The following is a 14,464-nucleotide window of genomic DNA, read 5'->3' as shown; positions in this document are numbered from 1 at the left end:
CCAGTACAAAAGTTTGAGAACCCCTGGGGGTAACAGTTTCAAATGCTCCTAAGTAACATAGAAGCTAAGCCCCATTTTCAAAAGTGACCTAGGCTCAGGTCCTCAGAGGTATTTAGGCTCCTAACTTCCATAGATTCCAAGGCCAGAAGGGACCACTGTGATCATCTACTCCGACCTCCTGCATAATAAGGTGCCTAACTGGCTTAGGTGTCTCTGAAAATCTCACTAGATGCCTATTTTAAGGTGCCTACATACTTTTAAAAGTCTGGCCCTAATAGCCAATGGCCCAGGTCCTCAAAAGTGTTTAGATGTCTCACTTCTTGAAATTGATGGCAGTTAGGTGCCTTAAATACCTTTGAGGATCTGGGCATAAGTCACTTTTGAAAACGAGTTTTAGGCTCCTTAGTCACTGAGGTGCTTTTGAAAATGTTACCCTGATTCATAAGGATGTAATGAGGGACTGCTGACTTTGAGAGGTATGGTGATTAGTTAAGGCATGAGGGAATATCTATTTGGATGCCTGTAGGTTGAATACACAAACTACAAAACAAAGTTGCATACCAAAAATATCCCTTGCTTAAGTGTATTCTTTGAACAGCTGATTGCTAAAATAGAGTTAGCACCCCAAGCCCTAGAGGAAATGAGGGCCAGCTCCAGTTTCCATTGAAGGGAATGGGAATCTGTCCATTGATTTTAGTGGGAGTTGGATCGGTCCCAAAATGCTTTACAGAGTGTTTGTAAAGATTAGTTAACAGTTTATTATGGCATTCTACCCTTGGCGTGGCTAGGCTTGATTTATTTCACCCAAATGATACTTTCACACCATGTTGAGCCAAACCCTGCATTACCCTGCCCGACTCTGCTGATTGCAAAGCGGTTGCAGGAGTGTAAGACAGCTGGCAATATTCCTTTTGAGAGGTGAACTGTAATGATCTCGAGATGGGCTGATGGGCAGACACTTCCCACGTTTGGCGTGCACTCTGCCAGTCTCCTGCCCCGCTTCAGGGAAACTGCCACTGCATTTATAATAGTTGCAAACATTCTTTTTGCACCCCCTCAACCAGAAACCAATCTGGAGCTGTACTTTTGGGGGGGGGGTGCAGGTGATCTAGCAAATTAGGAGAGGGTGAGAGAAAAGCAGAGGTATGAACAGGACACCCTGCAAATTTTTGCACTGGAGATGATAATCCAGGATCAAAAGCCTCTGCTCTCAGCTCTGAGGCTGTCCTTTAAGGCGCTGCTCGGTTGCCCCCTCTGGAGAGTGCAGTGGTGGGGGTCAGATCTTTGCATTTGCACAGTGTAATGGGGGGAAAAACTGAAAGCAACCGCCGACATTGCAAAGCAGGTGGATAGCAGCGCGTGAGCGAGCGCCGGGGAGAGGATGCACAGGAGGAGAAAGGCAGCAGCGCTGGCAGCCGGCTCGGAGGCACAGCTGCTTCTGTGAAATCCACCGCACTCCTCCCCGTGCCTGCAGCCTGCGAACAAAGGAACCCAGCGGCGGGGGGTGCATCCGAGCCGGAGCCTTGCCCTGCAAGCTGCATCGCGGCCCCGCCGAGCAGGGCTCTTCCCCCCGCGCGCCCGCTCTCAGCGGTGGGAAGGGAGGGAAGGCGGGTCGGGCTCAAGATGGCTTTAGCCCGGCTCTGCGCCCTGCTTGCCTGCTGCTGCTGCTGGCTCCCACAGGCTGCCGCCGCCGGGCCCGCGGAGGCGGACGGGGACCCGTCCAAGGAGCTGGAGTGCAAGCTCAAGAGCATCACGGTGTCGGCGCTGCCCTTCCTGCGGGAGAACGACCTGAGCATCATGCACAGCCCCTCGGCCTCGGAGCCCAAGCTGCTCTTCTCGGTGCGCAACGACTTCCCCGGGGAGATGGTGGTGGTGGATGATCTGGAGAACACCGAGCTGCCCTACTTTGTGCTGGGTGAGTCCTGGGGCGGCCAGCGGCCCCCCCCCACGATAGTGACAGGCCGGGCCCCTCCCGCCTGCAGCAGCCACGGGCCCTGCACCCCCCCCCCCGATAGTGACAGGCCGGGCCCCTCCCGCCTGCAGCAGCCACGGGCCCTGCACCCCCCCCCCCATAGTGACAGGCCGGACCCCTCCCGCCTGCAGCAGCCACAGGCCCTGCACCCCCCCCCCCCGATAGTGACAGGCCGGGCCCCTCCCGCCTGCAGCAGCCACGGGCCCTGCACCCCCCCCCCGATAGTGACAGGCCGGGCCCCTCCCGCCTGCAGCAGCCACGGGCCCTGCACCCCCCCCCCCGATAGTGACAGGCCGGGCCCCTCCCGCCTGCAGCAGCCACGGGCCCTGCACCCCCCCCCCGATAGTGACAGGCCGGGCCCCTCCCGCCTGCAGCAGCCACGGGCCCTGCACCCCCCCCCCGATAGTGACAGGCCGGGCCCCTCCCGCCTGCAGCAGCCACGGGCCCTGCACCCCCCCCCCGATAGTGACAGGCCGGGCCCCTCCCGCCTGCAGCAGCCACGGGCCCTGCACCCCCCCCCCGATAGTGACAGGCAGGGCCCCTCCCGCCTGCAGCAGCCATGCGCCCTGCACCCCCCAATAGTGACAGGCAGGGCCCCTCCCACCTGCTGCAGCCAGGGGCCCTGCACCCCGCCCCCCGATAGTGACAGGCTGGGCCCCTCCCGCCTGCTGCAGCCACGGGCCCTGCACCCCCAGAGGGCCACATGCATGGCCTCTCATGAACGCAGCAGCCATGCACCTTGTCTGGGGGTGCTGCCTGCTGTCCAAAGAGCCACATGCACAGCCTCCATGCATCCTGTGCCTCCAGAAGGCCCCATGCACGGCCTTTTCTGCACGAAGCAGCCATGCGCCCCGGCCAGCAGTCTGCACCCCCCAGCCACGTGCACTGCTCCTCTTGTATCCAGCAGCTATGCATCCTACAGCCCCACATGGACAGCCATGCACCCAGCCTGCACCCCCAAATGGCCACATCCATGTGACCTCTTGCACGTGTCATTCATATTAATCCAGCCAAAATTTGCACCCACACTTCTAGTCCTCCACATCGTAACATGCAGGCTCATGTGCCCTCTGAATAACACTCCTCTTCCTCCAGGTAGTTACATCCAGGTTAGAGTGGTTTCTATTATATATGCAGCTAACCAGCTTCATTCCTCTTGTAACACCGTGGAAAAGTATCCACAGGCACCTCATTTCCCATCAAGGCTTTTGTCCCTGTGTCCTCTTTGCATCCCAATACTGCGTATGCACATGCACAGCCCTCATGCAAGACTCCCATATCCATCCACACGGCCGCACACTCTCTATGCCATATCCATGCTCTGGCCAAAGAGTTCTATGTGCTTTATCTACTACAAGCAGAATTCATCTGTCAATATCTATTGATTTCTAGGGGCCTAATGCTGGTCTTATTTATACACTGGTGTATAACCTGTATCTCCATTGACTCCAATGGATTTGATCCTAATTTATGCTGGTGGGAGATTTGAATTAGGCCTTGGCTTTGTATATCATATATGTGCTTCCTTCCATGCTAATGCAACCACTTACGCTTTGCTTCCTGCATGCCAGGCTGAATTTGCCTGTCCATGTAATCTGTTTCATTTGCTTTATGAAACCCCTCCAGAATGCCCCATTCCCATCACCTCCTGTATAAGACTCGCTCACCCACCCAGTACAACTATGGTATCATCTTTATTACAGGTTATCAGACTCCAGACATCTACGTGCCCCTTGCCTCCTGCCTGCAAAACTCGCCCATCCATCAAAACTTCAGCATCAGCTTTATCACATGCTCCCACTTACACCTTGCCTCCTGCATGCAAAATACACCCAGCCTGCAAAACAGTGGCATCATCTTTCTGACACCTGTGTCCAAGCAGCCACCCACAGCTCCCTTTCCGTATGCTAAGTTCACCTGTCCAGCGATGCTCCAGCATTGTGTGTATCGCCCCTCCCCATGTATCTATCACCTAACAAAACAGAGGTGCATGGACGTACATTTTTGCATATGCTTTGTCTGCCACTCTAGAGTTCTTTATCCTCTTTAATAGCCTTCCCCAGTCTAGAAAAAATATGGCCACACACATGCTGCATGCAGAATTAGTATATTGATCCAGCTTGGCTGTGGCTGTGTCCTTCTCATTACAATCTTTCTCTCCACTCCCAGGAGATCCATTTCTTGCATGCAAAACTCCTCCATCCAGCCCAGCTGCTGAAGCCATGTAGGGGGAAAGGAATGGGTGGGGGGGTTGGTGGGCAGAAGAATACACTCCTGTAGATTTGACACTGGTTGCAGCGTTCTTTGATGATGGAGTTGGGATGAATGTGACTGGCAATCCCTAATCCTTGAGGTCTGGGGAGATGCCTGCTATGTGGGGACACAGTGTGGCCCCTCAGCACTCATTAGTGGAATTCTGGCCCATCTGGTGCTGAAAAGGAAGCGCCGGGGTAAGTCCTGCTTGTTACAATGGTTCGGCCGCTGAGGTTGCTCAGCGGTGCCTTTGTAAAGATGTGTTACTATGCAGGTGATGCACTTGGAGCTGTGGAATGTGTGTGCCAGCGGCTGGGGGAGGCTGGATCTGTGTCGTGCACGTGGTGAGCATGCCCAGTGCATTGTGCTGGAAATGCTATATGCACAGTGCCTCAAGGGAAGCCTGGGAGACTGGGATGTCAATGTGGCCACACCGCCCCCGTTTCAACACCCAAAAGCCTTTCCTGTAGGCTGGCAGCTGCCACGCAGGCTCCTGTGTGCACGGCCCAAGCACAGCAACCAGCGGCTGTGCGCTGGGCACCTCTGTGCAATGCTGCTGCTGGCTGCAGAAAGGCCTAATGGGGTTGCCATGGCAACTTGCAGCAGCAGCCAGGGCCTGTGCTATCTGGGCGAGCAATCACATGGGGCCAAGTCCACCCTGGGTGTAACTCTGGGGGCTTCAGTGGGGTTACATCGCGGGTATCTGCTATGGGCAGTTGTTGTCAGCACCTTATGGCTCCTCCTCTGGCCTCCCGTTGGCACATACTGATGCGCAGGTTCATCGGGATCTGTCATTCTCTCTCCTGGGAGGGGGTGTGTGTCCGTCCCTCCAGAGGAATCTTGAAATCGACCATGCTCCTGCAGGGTGTTTAGTGCATATGCCAAGCCTCTGCAGGGGCTCTGGAACAATTTGTGTCGTGGGGGTGCCAAGAGCCACTGAACCAAACTGTAAACCCTGCATGTGATGGAAACCACTTCAGTTCCAGCCCCTAGGAACCTTTGTGAAATCGGGAGCCACTCAAACAGGTTGATGTGTAGCCATTCTGCCTTGATGTTTGTTTACTGTATGCCCGAACGACTCCCGTCAAGGATCAGGGCCCTGCTTAGCATGGCCCTAAATATGCAGTCACTGCCCAGAGAACTTGCAGACTCCAATTCTGATAATAGCTTGCAGATGAATGAACAGGGCTGGGAGAGCAAAGTAACAGCAGAGAGAGGTGCGTTTGCCTATGGCAGGACTCCTAGGGGTCCCAGTAGCCACAACTAGTCACTGGCTTTGCCAAGGCATCCTGGCAGAGGTGGATTTTTAAGGAGGGATTGAAGAGAGAGTAACGGGGAGGCTTTGCAAATTGTGGCCAGCGACACGTTCGTTTCCATGTGTGGAGGGAAGCATGAGAGAAAGCATGGGGGCGTCTGTGAGGAAATCAGGTGAGTGGGTGATCAAGGCTGGAGTTGGCAGAGCGATTGGGGAGGGAGGGGTCAGCGTTGTCCTAAGAAATCAGATTCCCAGATGGTGAGTGTTGCGTTAGAAGGCAATGGCGCAATGTGGTGAGGAGCTGGCCCTAGATTTGAAAGTTAGGGTGGGGCTCAATGGTGGAGGGCTTTGAAGGCAGAGGCCAGAAGAAGCTATTTCTTTATATGGTTTCTCTCTTCCATGCTGCAATGCCTCTTGGCTGGAAGGAGGAGATCATTCCGATGTGACTCCGGCCCCTCCGACAGTTTGGCCCATCCATTCCCCTGTGAAGTCACCAGGAGGCAGCATTGTCATTACTCTGCAGACACAATAATGGGGATGGTGGTTATTTATTGAGCACCGCTAGCGTGCTCAGCACTGGACGGGCACAGCGGAAAACACAGAGTTTACAGTCTACATCAAACACAGGGCAGCAAAGCAACCCATGGGCTGCTTCGTAGCCAGTGCTGTGTGCTGCCCTGTGTTTGATTTAGACTGTAAGCTCTGTGTTTTCCGCTGTGTCTGTACAGTGCTGAGCACATTAGCAGTGCTCAGTAAATAACCACCACCCCCATTATTGTGTATGCAGAGTAATGGCAATGCTGCCTCCTGGTGGCTTCATAGGGGAGTGTCAAGGCTCGGCCCCTTGGAAAATCAGCCTCCTTTCAGATGTCTCAAATTGATTACCCCCAAATGGTGTCCCTCAAAATCAAGACCTACTTTTGAACATTCTGGCCTAAGTTTCTTAGGGGTAGGCTACCCCCCATTCCCACCAGTTCCCTTCTGGGGTATCAGTAAGTGGCAGAAAAGGGCCTAAGAAGATAGTGTTTGCAAGAGCCTGTCTATTGTAGATTTGTGCTCAGGAGCTAAAGGCAAGAACTGGGTGAAATTCAGTGGCCTGTGTATTCATGAGGTTCTGTTGGATGATCACAGTGGTGTCTTCAGGCCTTAAAAATTGACGCCTTTCTGAATCATGGGATAGGATTAGTAAATCTCACCTTGGTTGAGATTAATGGGCAGCTAAATGGCTATAGCACCGTTCTTTGCCTGGAACATACCTATTTCGGGGTCGTGAGTGTGATGTGGGAGGAGTGGTACCTCTCTGGTAATGTGACTTACTGGGTTGTGTGTACATGAGTTTTCACTCTCTCCTTCTTGAATGTTGACAACTCTTCTTATAATGTACCAGGATTGACCATGACACTAGTCTGAACTCTGCTACTTGCCTTATTCTATCTTCTGCCAAGTGCCAAAAATGCACTTCTAGACCAAAGGTGGATGACCCCATCCAAGCTTTCAAATACATTGAACTCTTAGAGGCTGGCTGCTAAGTTTATGTTGAAGTGGGGTGGAAAGGAAGATGGTAGGGAAGGAAGATGGTAATCAGACTGATGTGATTTTAAAGTCAAGTATGCCATGGGCTCTAGGGTTAGGAACACTTCGGAGGACAGAAGGACTTTAGGAGCCATGGACTTCTCCAAGCCCTGGTCTTGCACCAGTAATCAGAAGGGAAAAAATCTTAACCTTTGATACAACATGCACAATAGTGTGAAGATAATCCTGTGAGCAGTGAAGCAGGGCGGGAGTTGGCTGCATTACTGGTGGCAGGGTTCATGCTCCAAACTGGGATGATTGCAACTTATGACATAGGGGGCTGGGGGCTTTTGCCACAATCATTATGAAATCCCTGTCATTGGAACTGTTGTGGGTGGGGAATAATATGGTGAATGGGGCTTGGGTGGAGCCAGTGACAGTCAAGTGTTTCTTGCTGTGAGGCATTGTTTGCTGGTAAGATCACTTCGATCCAGACCGAGCTGGCTGCCCCAGCTGCAGTGAAGTTGTTTCTTGAGGAGACAGGTACAAAGGGACAGAATCTCAGCTGGCATAAATTGCTGTTGCGCCTTTGAAGTCAGTTTGCTGACTTGCACCAACTGAGGATCAGGCCCCAAATCTCTGCTTGAGTGTTAGTTACCGACGTGCTGGACGCTCTGTATTTTACAACATGTGGATTTGATCCATGTCTCGCTTGTCTGGTGAAAGTCAACAGGGAGATAGATGTTGGGGCCATTGTTGGACTGGATTGTCAATGCCCAAATGATGCCAGCTTCTCCCAGAGGAGGGATTGGCTGGTGCTTGCTCAAGAAGAAAACCATCTCTTGAAACTGACCCTGTCTACGTACAGTTATCACTCTTTTGAATCTCCCTTGTGTGTGGGTGCAAGATTGCTGGGAAGAAGCAGAGTTAGAAGCAGTATGGCCCTGTAGATAGGGCACTGTGCTAAGAACCAGTGATTTACCACTCTGCCAACTGCTCAGGGTGCCCGAAGCAATGCGCTTGCACTGCTGGGGAGAGGCGTATGACTGCTCTTGCAGCTTCCCTTTGCTTTGCTGTCAGAAAGTCATTTTTCTGCTGGGAAGCAAAGAAATCTGGGGGGACATGAATTCTGCATGCAGAATTCAGGCTCAGTGTTGTCAGAATTACTGTTTAGTTTGGAGCCCCGATGCGCACAGTTGCAAGACTCCCTATATTTATAATTTTATTAATACGGTTAGCAAATTCACAAACACTCCACCCCAGTAAGGCAGGTAGAGATGATACAGAATGAGCTGAGCATCCATATATTTACACCATCCCTTGCAAAACAACCTGACGAGTTAGTTGTCTTCCCCCTCGTCAACATCACCATCACCAGTGGTCGTCGTCCTGGCATCTCCCAAGAGCTACATCTTTCTCTCTCAGCACATAGGCTGGGATATAACTTTTATCATGTGTTATGCTGATGCCAGTATGCCTAACGATATTGGGGTTTCAGTCCCTTTCCTTATTTGTATGTCCTCGCCCTACGAATGTCGGGGCACCTTCTCTCATAGGTTATTAATCCTTTTGCCTCAAGCTTATTGGTATATATGTCAGTTAGTTACCATGGCATTCTTGTGGTCAGACATCGGCTGATGTACCTAACTAAAAATATCCCAAGCTGCTATAAACTAGCATCTTGTGATTACCAACCAGCAGTGTAGTCATTACAACATCTGTCTTTTGATATCTTATGCTCTAGGGCAGTTGTTCTCAAACTTTTTGGGCTCAGGACCCATTTGTAAATGTTTATGGCCTGTCACGACCCAGTAAATAGTCTGGGGGTGGAGGCCCTGGGGTGGTTTGGGTCCAGATTGAGTCCTGCCCGGCACTCACCCCACAGAGGCGGCTCCTGCAGCTCCTTTGCTGTGGGGCTGGCTGGGCTTGGTCCTCCACTCTGGGAGTTACAACCTCCGGGGTTGCAGTGCCACTCAGGTTAGGCCCTGTCCCCATGACTGGACCAAATGTGTGTGAGTGGAGTTGTGACCTGGCTCATGGGGTTGCAGTCCTGCTCACTGAAATCCGGTCTACCCGGACTCCCATCGTTATGCAGCCGGGCCAAACCTGAGTGACGCTGGGACCCCAGAGGTTGCAGTGCCTGGAGAGGGAGGTGAGCCCAGCCAGCCCTTTGGGACAGGAGTCACAGGAGCTGCCATGCAATCCTTTGAAACATGCTGGCAACCCAGTTTTGGGTCCTGACTCTCAGATTGAGAAATGCTGCTGTAGGGTGACTCTTGGTTAACTACTTATGCTAAGGCTTTTTGGGCCTTATGCCTTAATTAGTTTGGCTAAGCTGTTGTCTTACAGGCCTTGAGGCCTTCTATGTGTGCCTCACCTAGCAAATACCTATCATAGAATATTAGGGTTGGAAGAGACCTCAGGAGGTCATCTAATCCAACCCCAACTAAATCATCCCAGCCAAGGCTTTGTCAAGCCGGGCCTTAAAAACTCCTAAGGATGAAGATTCCACCACCTCCCTAGGTAACCCATTCCAGTGCGTCACCACCCTCCTAGTGAAATAGTGTTTCCTAATATCCAACCTAGATCTCCCCCACTGCAACTTGAGACCACTGCGTCTTGTTCTGTCATCTGCCACCACTGAGAACAGCTGAGCTCCATCCTCTTTGGAACCCCCCTTCAGGTAATTGAAGGCTTCTATCAAATTCCGCCTCGCTCTTCTCTTCTGCAGACTAAATGACCCCAGTTCCCTCAGCCTCTCCTAAGTCATGTGCCCCAGCCCCCTAATAATTTTCGTTGCCCTTTGCTGGACTCTTTCCAATTTGTCCACATCCCTTCTGTAGTGGGGGGACCAAAACTGAACACAGTACTCCAGGTTTGCCCTCACCAGTGCCGAATAGAAGGGAATAATCACTTCTCTCGGTCTGCTGGCAATGCTCCTACTAATACAGCCCAATATGCCAACAAGGGCACACTGCTGACTCATACCCAGCTTCTCGTCCACTGTAATCCCCATGTCCTTTTCTGCAGAACTGCTGCTTAGCCGGGTCGGTCCCCAGCCTGTAGCAGTGCATGGGATTCTTCCTTCCTAAGTGAAGAATTCTGCACTTGTCCTTGCTGAAACTCATCAGATTTCTTTTGGCCCAATCCTCCAATTTGTCTAGCTCACTCTGAACCCTATCCCTAGCCTCCAGCGTATCTACCTCTCCCCCCAGCTTAGTGACATCTGCGAACTTGCTGAGGGTGCAATTAATCCCATCATCCAGATCATTAATAAAGATGTTGAACAAAACTGGCCCCGGGACCGACCCCGGCGCACTCTGCTTGATACCAGCTGCCAACTAGACATTGATCCGTTGATCACTACCCGTTGAGCCCGACAATCTAGCCATCTTTCTATCCACCTTATAGTCCATTCATCCAATCCATACTTTTTTAACTTGCTGGCAAGAATACTGTAGGAGACCGTATCAAAAGTTTTGCTAAAGTCCAGATGTATGACATCCACCACTTTCCCCATATCCACAGAGCTAGTTATCTCATCATAGAAGGCAGTCAGGCTGGTCAGGCCCTTGGTGAATCCAGGTTGACTGTTCCTATAAGCTACACAACCCCGGGGGTCTTGCTGGCTCCGTGGCTGTTACTGGATTTCCAGGGGATAGCAGTTGCCTGGAGTGCCTTATACTAGCTGTGCTTGGCAAGGAGGTTGCATCCTTGTTTGAACATCAGGGCAGTAAGCTACGCCTGTGTCACCTTGAGGCGAGGTCACTGCAACATGCTCGACACAGGGATCCCCCTCAAAGCCATCTGGGCATTGCGGCTAGTGCAGACTGAGCTGGCCTGTTTGTTAAGCGAGGCTTGGTGCAGAGAACAAATTACTTCTGTGGTCTGTGCAGGGTGTTGGTTCTGACCCATATAGCCTTCAGGGGCTTAAGTCATGGTGTTTCACAGATGGCCTCTCTCTTGCTATACTGTGTTGTTACGATCATCCAAGGCACTGACATTAACGGTCCTCTCTTGGGAGGGCAAGGGCAAGCCTGCTGCAGTTTCCACGATATGCATCTGAGGAAGTGAGCTGTAGCTCACGAAAGCTTATGCTCTAATAAATTGGTTAGTCTCTAAGGTGCCACAAGTCCTCCTTTTCTTTTTGCGAATACAGACTAACACGGCTGCTACTCTGAAACCATTCTTGCTGAGGGCTCTTTTGGTGTTAATTCACTGCCCACCTAGGTTTAGTGACCTTCAGGGGACACTGTATGAGTAATCTGTTATCCCATGCTTTAGATTGGAGTCATAACGGGTCATATGGGAGGGTGAACTATCAGGCTGGAGGGAGGTTATTAGTGGAGTTCCTCAGGGATCAGTCTTGGGACCAATCTTATTTAACATTTTCATTCAGGACCTTGACACAAAAAGTGGGAGTGTACTAACAAAATTTGCAGATGACATGAAGTTGGGAGGGACTGCCAATATTGAGGAGGACCAGAATATCATACAAGATGATCTGGACAACCTTGAAAAATGGAGTAATAGAAATGGCATGAAATTTAAAAATGCAAGGCCATGTACCTAGGAACTGTCAAGGCTGATTCCCCACTCTGGCACTTTGAGTGCAGAAGGTGGGGGCCCGCAAAGATTTAAAAAATTAATACTTGCCACTCCAGGCTTGTATTAGACTCCCAAGGTTACAGCTTCTCTCTGACCTTGGCTTGGTAAACGCTGCCACCACCCAAATGCAAACCCCTTTTTTGGATCCCTGGAAGGCACACTTGGGAATTCCTTCCTGTGGGGTACCCTCAAGCCCCCCCCCACTCACTCACTCACACACACCCACCCCAGGGAAGAGCTGAGAAAGAAAACAAAGGAAATTAGCTGTTGCCACCAGCTAATTTAACATGTGCACAAACCTCTTAGGACACCAAAAATCCAATCCTATTGTTAAAAAAAGGTAAATTTTACTAAAAACAAAATAAAATACATCTGGAATTTAGGCTTTTGCTAGATTTTTAAAAGAGTAATTCCAAAAATTAAGCACCCGAAATAGCTTTCTTGGGGGTTCATCTTAAAGGTTACAAGCAGACAAAAGCATCTGGGGTTAGCACAGAAGAGTCCACAAGCCTTACAGAAAATAAAAGAAACCCAATAATGTCTTTCTAGACATTTCCTGATCTGCTTACATATATGGGTAGTTCTAGGTATAATCTGATGATTTCTATACCTGACAAAAAGCTTTTTAAAGCATAGTCATGGCCCTGACTTTTTTCTGTTCCCCTCTCTCCGGAGAACAAGACCGAACCCAAAGGGAAAGCTTTTTTCCCAATTTAAAAAAGTTCTAGCCTTCCCATTGGGTTTTTTGTCAGATGCCCACTCCCTTTTCTTTACCTGGGGGACTTTTTAACCCTTTACAGGTAAAGCAAGCAGCCACAAGCCATTTTATAGCTAACTGGCTGGCTGGGTGTCCATAAAAGGGAGCTCCCCTCACTTCATTTATCACAGAAACTAACAAAAAGAATGTCTGCTATAAGCTGGGGGACATATCAGTTGGAAGTGACAGAGGAGAAGAAAGACCTGGGTGTATTGGTTGATCACAGGATGACTATGAGCTGCCTGCATGGTGTGGCCATGAAAAAAGTCTAATTCAATCCTAGGATGCATCAGGCGAGGTCTTTCCAGTAGAGATAGGGAAGTGTTGTTGCCATTATACAAGGCATGGGTGAGACCTCATCTGGAGTACTGTGTGCAATTCTAGTCCCCCATGTTTAAGAAAGATGAATTCAAATTGGGACAGGCGCAGAGAAGGGCTTCTAGAATGATCCAAGGAATGGAAAACCTGCCTTATAAGAGGAGACTCAAAGAGCTTGGCTTGTTTAGCCTAACCAAAGGAAGGCTGAGGGGAGAGATGATAAATAACTCCTCTCTCTCCCTAATGTTTAATTTAAGGGCTTATGTTGGCACAAGAACAAATGGACATAAACTGGCCATCAACAAGTTTAGGCTCGAAATTAGATGGATTCTAACCATCAGAGGAGTGAAGTTCTGGAACAACCTTTCAAGGGGAGCAGCGGGGGCAAAAAACCTACTGGCTTCAAGGCTGAGATTGCAAAGTTTATGGAGGGGATGGTATGATGAGACTGCCTACACTGGCATGGTCCATCTGTGACTGCCGGTAACAAATATCTCTAACAGCTGGAGATGAGGCACTAGATGGGGAGGGCTCTGAGTTACTATAATGAATTCTTGCCCAGGTGTCTGGCTGATGGGTCTCCCCCACATGTTCACGGTCTAACTGATTGCCATATTTGGAGTTGGAAGGAGTTTTCCCCCCTCCCCGGGTCAGACTGGCAGAGACCCTGAGAGGTTTTCACCTTCCCCAGCAGCATGGAGCACGAGTCACTTGCTGGTTTGAACTAGAGTAAATGGTGGATTCTCAGTAACTTGAAGTATTTAAACCATGATTTGAGGAGTTCAGTAATGCAGCCAGAGGTTAGGGGTCTATTACAGGAGTGGGTGAGTGGGTGGGGTTCTGTGGCCTGTGATATGCAGGAGTCAGATTAGATGATCATGATGGTCCCTTCTGGTCTTAAAGTCTATTTGGGCAGTGGTCAGAGTGTAATCCCATTGTCATGAATACTTGTGATCCCATGTATTCTGTTATACCTAACAATGAGCTTTGGTGTATGTGGAGGGTTAAGTTTTGTTTTAGAGAATTTAATGTTGGAGTAAATTGGCAGATTGAAACCAGAGGGATGTATGTATGTGTGTATGTTGTGAGGAGACTTGGAAGGATTTGATTTTTATTGGTGCATGTTGGTAAATGTTGATTTCATCCTAGATACATAAACTGATGGAAAATGTTTTCATCAATAATAACCAAAATTTATAGATAGGCAAAGTTGGAAAAATGCTGCTTGAGAATTCAGAGTCAAAATCCCATGACTTTTTGACTTTTGAGTTAGGTTTGTTCCAAATGGACTTGCAAATGAATAGTACAACCAGGTAGGATTTGTTGATTTCAGGATATTTACTTTGTATATTTTGACAATTTGTGTTTAAAGGTTTATAAAGCTTTAACTTTTTGAATCGCAGCATCTACTGTCATTAAATAATTGACTGGCTCCCCCATAATTTTGTGCAACTGGGAAAATAAAATAGATAAATACTGAGTAAATCTTAAAAAAAACAAAACAAAAAAATTTAAAATAAACGTTGATATTATCCATCAAAATTATTAAAACCAGCAAAGAGAGGGGTGGGTGGGTGTGCACGTACACGTGTATGTGCTCTACTGCATTTTACTGGAACATAAATCTGTTCTTGTAGAATAATTCTGTTTACTAGCTTGATCTTGGGGAGGAGCCTGTAGTTTTTCAGATGAACGCTGTCCTGAGTTGATATGTGTGAAATTTTTCAGAGTTGATTGCTGGGGTCCAGGCGACAGCTGATGGGGTGAGTGTGTGTGAGAGATTCTCATC

General features: G+C 49.7%; 1 protein-coding gene across 3 annotated transcripts in view; it reads left to right on the top strand.

The window, feature by feature from the left end:
- Nucleotides 1-1,165: 1,165 nt before the first annotated feature.
- The window catches only part of ASTN1 (astrotactin 1), a 180,341-nt gene continuing 167,042 nt past the window's right edge, over nt 1,166-14,464 (top strand). Inside the window, exon 1 of one of the 3 annotated variants that reach the window (XM_084636682.1) lies at nt 1,166-1,915. In XM_084636682.1, the coding sequence (XP_084492808.1) occupies nt 1,624-1,915 (292 nt within the window). In that variant the 5' untranslated portion in view covers nt 1,166-1,623. The remainder of the gene's footprint in view (nt 1,916-14,464) is intronic. The other 2 variants (XM_084636683.1, XM_084636684.1) reach the window with 2 other exon arrangements.

This window comes from Lepidochelys olivacea (assembly GCF_965140295.1).
Source record: "Lepidochelys olivacea isolate rLepOli2 genome assembly, chromosome: 8".
Taxonomy (NCBI): Eukaryota; Metazoa; Chordata; order Testudines; family Cheloniidae; genus Lepidochelys; species Lepidochelys olivacea.
This window is presented reverse-complemented; position numbering and strand designations above follow the sequence as displayed.